The sequence below is a fragment of the Neopsephotus bourkii genome, unplaced genomic scaffold (genome assembly GCF_033783945.1).
Source record: "Neopsephotus bourkii isolate Nb327-2 ecotype Australia unplaced genomic scaffold, CSIRO-AGI_Nbou_v1 NB_936, whole genome shotgun sequence".
Classification (NCBI taxonomy): domain Eukaryota; kingdom Metazoa; phylum Chordata; class Aves; order Psittaciformes; family Psittacidae; genus Neopsephotus; species Neopsephotus bourkii.
In genome coordinates, this window is record NW_026901430.1 from 1,549,556 (window position 1) to 1,559,316 (window position 9,761).

Below are 9,761 nucleotides of genomic sequence, written 5' to 3' on the forward strand. Positions count from 1 at the left end.
CCGCCCGGAGCGTGGGCTCTGCGGTTACCTCCACTTGTGCTTCACACCTCACATGGTGTTTCATCTGCACATGTCAAGCGGAGCTCCAAGGTAGAAATGCCCTGGGATTATCTCAGTCTGACATGCTGCTGATGAAAGTGCATTCGGGAACTCTCAGGATGGGAGACTCAAGGTAGAAAGCTATGAATTAAAACTGTGGTTAAACTGGTTGAGGACATCTCATACATACACATACAGCAGAGACAAGACCTTGGTATACATAGATATATATAATATATATATATATATATTTCTCAAGAATAAACACAGATTTCACACATTATTTTTGTCCTTTACAAAGTGTGACAAATCCTGGGCTTTTTTCCAGAAATAAACCTTTATTTTCATTAATGCCAACTTTACATACAGGCTTTATTCCCTCAGACTGCATTTCCTTTGCTTTTTGCAATTTTCTTTTTTATGTTTTGTTTTTATTTTTTTTTAAAAAAGGGCTTTTTTTTTTTTTTCCTTTTACTTCCTTGGTCAAGAAGATGGGAACCAGAATTTTAAATGATGTCAAATTCCTCCTCGTCGGACACGTGGTTTTGCTATTACAAAACTATTAAAACGTGAAGGAACAGGTAATATCAAAGACACATACAGTGACAGCACTACTGCTTTTGGGCTGTGCTAAGATACTTGGAACAGAACTCGGTCAGTTCTAAATGTCTAGCAATGCTTTAGAAATGATAAAGTGAAGGACTTTTAACATTGATGTAGCCCATGACAGGAAAAATGCAGCATCTCTTTCACCGAGTATCCGGGCAGCTCAGTCTCTAGTCAAAGGGACACATGCCCTCAGTTTGCCTGTGGCATAATCAGCTCATAGTGCCCAACCTGGCCCTCCTGCTTCAGCTGGTCCAACAGATCCTCCTTGCGCCGCTTCCTGCTTACCACCAAGTACCTGTTGTGACCCTGCCCGTGAGATTTACTTTTAAGACCATATTTTTGGGCGATCTGATGGATCTGCTTCCTCTCATCCATGGTCAGTTCTCTAGAGAAAGTCAAGTCAATGTGGCTCTCTGAGCGTGCATAGTTCCGAATGATCTCTTCAATATCTCTTTTAGCGATTTTGTTGACCCTTTCCACATCAAGCCCAAGTCCTTCCCTTTTAAACTGCTCCTTCACTGAAATAGGCTCTCTAATTCCTTCCCCGGCTTTCCCCAGGCCACCGCCTGTCCAGCCCATCTTCCTTAATATTTGATTCCCAATGTTGTCTTCTTTGATCTTCTGTTTGAAAGCCTCTTCAGCTGACCGACCCCGGATCTCGTTTCGGGAGATGACGTCTTCGACGGTGCCTTTCTTCAGGTTATTGACAACAGTTGGCTGAGTCTTTTTGAGGATTTTCACAGCTTCCTCTGCTGCCTCATGCTTGACAGATTTCTTCACTCCAACTGCTTCTGCGATGAATTCGTCTTCAAGCAGCACCTTGCACTTCCACCGCATGCCAGTCATCCTCTCAAAGACGTACTCTACCGTCATCTTGTTGAACTGGGCAGTGTCATTCAGCGTGCACACCGGGTTACTGGAGTTCTCATAAACCACGAGGTCCTTCAGGTCCTTCTTCCTCCCAGGGCCCCGTGATGAGCAGCCCACCTTCTGAACCTGGGTCACTTTGATGGCTGCTATGTTTGACTGCATCTTCTGCAGGATCTTCAGTGCCTCCTCAGCGGCTGCATGCTTGCTGGTCTTTTTAGTGCCAAATCCCTCGGCAAGGCAGTGGTCCTGCAGATACACCTGGCAGCGCCACGAGCGGTTGGGCATCAATTCATATTTATATTCAACAGACATTTTGTTATATGAGGCAGAATTGTTAAGGATTCCTATTGCATCGCTGGCATTCTCGGTGAGGACAAAACTAGTCCAGTGTTTGTTGGTATTAGCAGAACCTTTCATGGATTCAGTACCGGGCTGCATCGGGACACAGTCCCTGTTGGCAGCTACAAACTCCTCGTGGGGTTTGAGAGCAGGAGGGAAATCCGGGCGACTCACGCCTGCCTCGCACACCACCAGGTCCTCGTGGTAGGTGTGCTTGAACTTCCGCTGCACAACCCTCACTTCCACAGGCTTCTTGAGCAGCTTGACCGCCAGCTCCGCCGCTCGATCCCGGGACCCGTTTTTGCTGCCGGCGTACCCGGTGGCCAGGTAGACGTTCTGACACCGCACCTCGCAAGCGAAGCCATCCGTGAGGAGCTTCTTGCTCTTGGGGAGGTCAGCGGGGGCGATTTCTTTCAGAGGAACATAAATATACTCAGGATTTGTCTTGCAGGCCTGAATTGAACGCGTCAAGAGATAGGTGAAGTTAATTTTGTCAGCCCCCGCGCTCGCATCTGGGTTAGAAAGATTTTTCCAGACAGCTGCTGACAGTTTCTCAATAAAACTCTGCTTCAGCGTTATAGCTGATGGAGGGAAAGTCTCTGACACAGACTGGACGGTCGAAGGAGAAACAGAAACCTGCAATGTGCTGTTTGTGGTAGAGTCCATGCTATTCACAGCCTTCTTGGCTGCTGCTGCCGGGCCTGCAAAGCCAAGCCCAGCGGAGTTGGAGAGCTGTGGATCTGTGTCCCGTGCACTCACAAAGGAATTGGTGCAGTTTTCAGCTGGCTGTGCTATGCTGTTTGTGTTTGCCTCCTGGGTCACCTCCTGCGTTTGGTTATCCAGAGACTCTTCCCTCCTGCCATCCTTCTCAGCACTGGTGACAAAGTGTATGGGTTCAAAACGTGGTCGCACCCGGAACCTGGGGGCCATCTTTTTGGGCGGCTCAGGAACCTCCTCCAGCTCTGGACCTACAGGGAGGAAGACAATGACAAGATTACCAATACATGCTGTGACAGGGAGACAGTGTTTTCAGACAGTGATCTCCGGGAGGAGCCTGCAGGCTCTGAACACAGCATCCCCTCCTCTTAGCCACAAACCGAAAGGTTTCTTCTGAACACATTCACAACTGAACAAGTAAGACCGCTTGTTCTTCTGTGGGTCACTATGCTGCTATTTCCAGCTCCACAGCTACAAAAACATTTAGCTACATGGATTTTAGGTCCAAATCACTTGGTCTGCCCCACAGCATTGCCCACTGAACCCATCCAGTCACTTCTGAAGTTCATCATTCAAAGCTACTAAACCAAGTAAAAACCATGTCCAGTAAGACAGAACACCAGAACAGGACAGGAGCCTCAGCTCTGCAGGGCTGCGGGGTGATCTCAGATAAACTGCTTCATCTGCAGGTGTTCTCATTTGATGGAGGAGCACAGTGATGCTGAACCCTCCCTCCCAAAACAAGCAGGGCTCCTAATGACTGTTAATAGAACTGTTTTCTGAAGATATAACTACTGTTAGCTAAAGGATACCAAACATGGAGGAATCTGCCCCAGCCTCAGCTGACAGCTGCGGTGGCTGGGGGGGACCATCACACATTACTGGTAAACCTCTTGTTTCTTAACCAGATGAAATTCAAGTGAGGCAGAATGCCCTGACGTGCAAAGCTACTGCAGAAACCAAGAATGGAATAGCTGGTAAGTGAGTTACATCTAGAAGATGGTTATACAAGACTTCTCCTGTGAAAGACTTGGCCCACAGCCACTGAAGTGGTACATGTATGTAATTTCATCAAGGTTCAAAAAGCCACCTCAGTGCCTTGGAATGAGCTGCCTAATCCAGTGCCAATGTGTGCAACTGCAATACAGGTCAGGCAACACATCTGTCTGGACATCACACTACCACAGTGTAGTTACCACAGCCTAGTTCAGTGCAGGTAAAAAACCCACGTTAGGTGCAGCATAAACAGACCTTCCTGTTTCAGTCAGGTGACAGAGCTCTTACATGAGTTAAATCCTTCACTCGTCGGTTTTAATGAACTATGGCAAGGTTTGCATTTCTTGCTCAGTTTGATATTTAGATGATTGCACTGCAGCAGCATCTAAAGGCTCTCGGCAGCAGAACAGCTCTCGATGCTGCCTGTGCAACGTGCAATCCAGAACCCTTCCTGCAGAGCTGCTGCCTGACACACAAACATGGAGCATTCTTCTCAGTTTTGCAGCCTGTCCATGGAAGCACAGGAAGATTGCTGAGTGTCAAAGCAAGGGAAGAAACCTTGGCAAAGCCGGGATTATACCCAAGCCCAGAGGAGCCTGTGCTGCCTGACCATTTGTGCTTTAAACAGCCAAACTGCCTGACACCGCTCACAACACCAGGGCTTGCCCACTCACATCCATGACCTGCACACAGGAACTCCACTCCAGAGAGGGCAGGGAGCTCCGAGAGGCTGGAGAGGAGCCAGCGGCAGGGGTTGAACTGCAGCCCTCTCTGCCTGCTGCCTTTCCACCCCTGGAAAAGCTACAGCTGGAACATGGATCCCTGGGACCACGGGGCCGAGCTGGCTGTGCAGGACCCTTCCAGGTCCACAGAGAGGGGAAAAATACATTAACCCCAGCCCTCACCCCCAGTGCTCCAGGCAGGTCATAACTCGAAATCAATAAGCTGAGTTTCCCATCTCCATGCATGTGTACTACCGCTTCTCAGCTGGAACATGACCCCTCACCGCAGTAAAGAAGGGCAGAGAGATATTACACAGGCTCAATTCCCTAACACTAGCACTTGGGAAAATCAATTACCTGGCAATTTCAATGAAAAATCGTATTTTCTTAAGCAAAAAGAGGATTCTGCATTAATTATGTACACCCACAGCATGGCAGATGAGGGAAGCTGCTGCAGTCCAGTGGAGTATATCATGGCTGCTTCCCTTCCGTTTGTGGAGCCGGCTCTCTTGAGGCAGCCCCGTGGCACACTGCTCTCCCCTCACTCCCACTGATGCTCACCACACAGTGACAGGGAAGGGCGTCTCCTTCAGTGCACAAGCAGATCAGATATACTCACTGTCAGATGGAGAGTGGCATCTTTTCAGCTTCCTGCTAGGAACCAACTCGTATGTTCTCATTTCCCCGATGTCGATGCCTTCAGCCATCTTGAGAACCTTCTCCATGACCTGCATGCCATATCTGTGTGGATTCAACAGCAGAGTGGTTAGAACTTGTCCCACAGGGGCAACATGGACACACACACAGCCTTTTATCACGCAAAACAAGAAAGAAAGCTGCCCAAGACACAGTACCTGATGCAAGGGAGATACTTCCCAATTTTGCTGGAGTATTAACACAGGAGCTGACTACCAGCCTTGTGCCACAGTGTCCTGGGTTTAGCAGTAGCAGTCATTTTTCTCCTTCTTGGTAGCTGGTGCAGTGCTGTGTTCTGACTTTCGGGCTGGGGACAGAGCTGATAAAAATGATGTTTTGGTTTGGCCAAGGACTTTGTGGGCCTCATGCTCTGTCAGGGAGGAGGGGAAGTCGGGAGGAAGCAGAGACAGGACACCTGACCCAAACTGACCAAGGAGGTATTCCATACCACAGCACGTCATGCCCAGGATGTAGCTGGGAGTTACCCAAAAGGGCGAGAGTGGACTGCAGGGTTGGAGGAGGTATCGGTCGGTGCTTGGTCGGGCTGGGGGGGGCGAGTTATCGGTCGGCTGGTGCTGGGGTGTTGTATTCTCTTCCCTTGTTGTTTCCTTTATCATTACTATTACTGGTGGTAGCAGTAGTGATTTGTGTTATACCTTAGTTACTAAACTGTTCTTATCTCAACCCATGGGAGTTGCATTCTTTCTGATTTTCCTCTCCGTCCCTTCAGGAGTAGGGGGAGGGCAAGGGGGGGGGGAGTGGGTAACAAGCTGTCTGGCTGGGGTTAAACCATGACACACAGCTAGCTCAGTGCTGGCACAACAGCCTGCACAGCATCTCATAAGCCACCTGGCTCTAAGTGAACCCCTTTGTGAACAACAAGCCACCAAACTGACAGGGTTTTAAATTTCAGTGCATTACCTGTCAAAATACACCATTTGGCAGAGCTACTGGGAACACTGAGGAGGACAGGGGTGCGCACAAGGAGTCTGTGGGCATCGCAGTTTCAGTACACAGGAACAAGTGAAACTTTGTGGGGTCAGCAGCTGTCAGACAGCACATCACCAATCCTGACACTGCGGATGTCAGATGACAAAGGCTCTGCTCAGCCCCTATCAACCACTCTTTAAAAGGCCACACTGATTTCTAGCATTGTGGCTGTAACTGAAATGTCTCCAAGCCCTCACCACGACAGAGGTGAGGTGGCTGTGAGGAACTCTCTGTACACCCTCACCCACCTGCAGCACGCCAGCAGTTCCACAGGCAGCACACGCACTGTACATCCCCCCACCAGACACGTTTTCCATTGCTCTGGGGATCTCTCATATGTTTTTGAGCCATGTGCACACTGAAGCTGAGCAAGAAAAAGCCCAAACCTTTCTAACCAAGGAGAACCTACAAACATGGCCCGAAACTAACCTCTGACAGCAGTTCCATGGTGTGCTCACCTTCAAGTCTCAAGAAGCATCAGGTCACAGCACATGGACGGGAGCCCACAGCTGTCCCAGCAGCCAGTGCTGCAATAACTTGCACAAGTTTTTAAATACTATACTGTTCCAAGGGCTCTGGAAAGCCACTCAAGAGATGCCCCTCCTGTTCCTGATTTAGAGAGCTAGGCAGAAACCAGACCCGTTTAAGTTACTGGGTGAGAACTCTGAACACGCACTGCTGCGGTCCCTGCTTCACCTGCAGGTACACAGCACAGCTCAGCCCCCAGCAGAGGCACTGGAAATGTGCACAGGAAGAAAACACCAAGAGGGATCAAAGGGAAGCGGACAGTGGTGATACTTTCTCCTGCAGCCAGGAGAGAAGGGTGGGAATCTCCTTTCCTCTCTGCTTTTCAAGGAGAACAGTGCATTACCTGTGATGGGAACATGAAGGACAATGCCCTTTTCCAGCAGCATGCAAGAACAGCGTTAGATTTGACATGAGTGTGTCACTCTTCTTCACAAAGGACAGAGATGTTTTGAGCTCAGATTTCTGCCCAGGGGAGATCAACCTGTCCCAACATGTGTCTGTCTAACCTGGCCTTAGAAATCTCTGGCTGTGGAGACTGACTATGGAGGCATGGATCCCATACCTCCAACACTGAAAGACTGGTGTGACTGAAATACGTTACCTCTTATCCTGATCCCAGTAGCTCTGGAGCACACTGCTCCTCCTCCTCACCCTCCTTTAACACATCTTAGAGCATACACATCTCCCCTCATGCACCCCTGGACTAAATGAATCCTGTTACTTAACTCCTTCCTCACAGACTGTGATTTCTAAGCCTTCTGGACACTCTCCAGAGCATGCCCAGCAGAACACTCCCTCAGAGTTCACCAGCAAAGGCTCTGATTTGTATGTACCCTGACAACAGGTTGTCTTCAGTGAGCAAGTGTCAACATGAAAAACACCACCACAAAAAGCTTAAAAAACTTCACCAAACCCCAAACAACAACTTGAGAGAGAATGACAAAAACCCCACAAGCTCCGAAGCTGTTAACTTGACACAGCAACAGCAGCTCTTTCCCAGCAGCAAAAGGCAGCTCCAGAGAGAGCTGTGGCTCCCCACCCTTCCCCAGGGAGCTCAGTAAAGCTGCCAATGCTTTTCAACAGTGCAGCACATTCACTGTGCCCGTATCGTGTGTCCACACTCACACACAACACAAGCTTTGGGGGTACATCCTCCCCATCCCAGCTCTGGACCACATTATGCCTACATCTACTGCTCATGTCTCCCCTAAGAGCATACACAGGACAAGTGCGTGCACAAACAGGCCTAAACTGAATCGTTTTTTAAGGACCTGAGATCTTGCCACGCAGCTCCTCACTTCTGCTATCAGCACCCTATAACTACGTTATTGCACTGGCTCCCCACAGCACTCTCACGAAGAAAACCCTCCATTAAGTCAGCACACAAACACATTAAGATGAGCTAATGGACCAAAGAGAAGACATGCTCAACTTTAACATACTACTCAGGCTCGGGAATTCGAAGCTGTTTCAAAACTATGTTCAATGCTGGTGCTTGCACAGCAGAACAGTTTAGCACTTGGACCAGAAAGAGCTAAGAAAACATGCAGAGCTGCACTCAAACGTGTTGCTTTGGCTCTACACAATAAAACATTCCCCAGAATAGCTTCGGGATACTAACATTAACAACCGCCAAGCTATTTGCCCTTCAGTGCTTACAGGCCCTGCTGCCCCTGCACTGCTGAAGCTGGTGGGTCAGCAGTTGCTTCTGTCTTTAAAGCCTTACGTCTGGTTAAAAATAATCACCCATCAGAAGTGTCAGTCAGGACGCGGTGACGCTCCCGCTGTTGCCGGTTACGGTACAGTGGTTCCTGTGTGTAAACAGTGATCCTGAACGAGTGAAACCTCTTCCTTCCCGCAGCCTGCTTCCCCCAGAAAACCTGAGCTCTCAGAGGACTCTACAGGCTGCTTCATGCTTACAGGGATGCTTTCTTCCTAGCTTGAATTACAAAGCGCAATACCGGACGGTATTGTCCCAGGGCTGGGACACCAAGAACTACTCTCAAAGAACATACACTCTGTCAACAGCTCGCTCCCCCCCGCGTTCAAACCCGTATTGGAGCAAAGACAACTGCCCAGGAACCGAAGTTCTCCGCCCCGAGCTCTCCCCAGGCTCTTCCGCGGTTACTTCTGGATGCAGTTGGGCCGAGGCTCAGCCCAGCAGCACCGGCACCGCCACAGCCCCTCCTCCCCGCCAGGCCCTCCTCCGTCCGGCAGCTTCCAGCTTCTTCCCCGACCCCTCCAGCCGCCAGCGGTACCCGGGACCCCCTGACAGACCGGGGCACCCCCGCCTGACCGCGGCACCAGGCCCCGCCCGCAGCCCCGCCGCACCCCGCCTCACCTGCAGCCCATGAAGATGTGGTTGGTCCAGAGCACGGAGAGCGACAGCAGCTGGTCGATGGCTGCGCCGGGATAGCCGCTGAGGTGGCGGAGGATGAAGCGGCGGCGCAGCTCCCACTGCCGCTCGGTCTCGTTGTACTGCCGCCACTGCTCCAGCACCGCCTCGGGCACGCTCTCCAGCTCCGGCGGCGCCATAGCGGGCGAGGGGCCGTACCCGCCGGCGGGCACCGCAACAGCCCAAGCGCGCCAGAGCGGACCAGGCCCCACGTGCGGACCAGGCCGCGCCTTCTTACCGGCAACCGGGGAGCCCCAGCCCGGCCCGGACTCGGCCCCCCGGGCCCCCGCCCCTCCCGGCCGCCGCGGCCCCGCCCGTTCCGGTGCAGCGGGAGCCCCCCCACCTCAGTCGCGCCGAACGGGGCAGAGCGGCCCAGCCGGCGCCTCGTCAGGAGCTCGCGAGACGCCGCGAGAAACCGCCGCCGCTGCGGGACGGTGCCGCCGCTCTAGCGCGACCCCTGGCGACAGCCGCGGGCGCAGCCGGGCCGAGGCGGTGGCAGAGGCCTCCGGGGCTGCCCTGGCAGCGGACACCGGCCCGCAAGCTCCCGCCGGCCCGGCCAGCCCCAGCGGACACCGCAGCAGCTCCTCCCCGCCGGGTACCGGATCGGAGGAGCCTGAGACCTTTCCCCTGCCCCAACGAGGCCAAGGCTCCCCATGACCTTTGCTGACCCCAGCGTCAGGCTGCGTTTTGCTTCCCGGTGGCCGCACAGAGCTATAGGCTCAGCTCGCTGTGCCGGTGCGTCCAGCCGGGGCCAGCAGCACACACGGCAGCCCGCCGGCTGGCTGTCCCGGTGCTTTATTTAACTGTGGAGTTAGCAAGGTGCGAGGCGAAGCACTGCCGGTTCTGCAGTGCTGCTTGTG

General features: G+C 52.1%; 1 protein-coding gene across 1 annotated transcript; it reads right to left on the minus strand.

Moving 5' to 3' along the window:
- Positions 1 to 462: 462 nt before the first annotated feature.
- NKRF (NFKB repressing factor) lies at positions 463 to 9,163 on the minus strand. The gene is made up of 3 exons (XM_061358046.1): positions 8,848 to 9,163; positions 4,912 to 5,033; positions 463 to 2,825 (listed from the first exon to the last, which is right to left on the minus strand). Exons 1-3 carry the CDS (start codon positions 9,039 to 9,041, stop codon positions 838 to 840), a joined length of 2,304 nt encoding a protein of 767 aa, XP_061214030.1. The 5' UTR covers positions 9,042 to 9,163; the 3' UTR covers positions 463 to 837.
- Between the last annotated feature and the right edge of the window lie 598 nt (positions 9,164 to 9,761).

What these genes read in the sequence shown, in the direction of transcription:
- NKRF (XM_061358046.1), bottom strand. Translation starts at nt 9,041, where the DNA reads ATGGCGCCGCCGGAGCTGGAGAGCGTGCCCGAGGCGGTGCTGGAGCAG. An exon ending in CACATCTTCATGGGCTGCAG is followed by an intron (nt 5,034 to 8,847) that starts GTGAGGCGGGGT and finishes GAATCCACACAG; the next exon opens with ATATGGCATGCAGGTCATGG. An exon ending in ATGCCACTCTCCATCTGACA is followed by an intron (nt 2,826 to 4,911) that starts GTGAGTATATCT and finishes TCCTCCCTGTAG; the next exon opens with GTCCAGAGCTGGAGGAGGTT.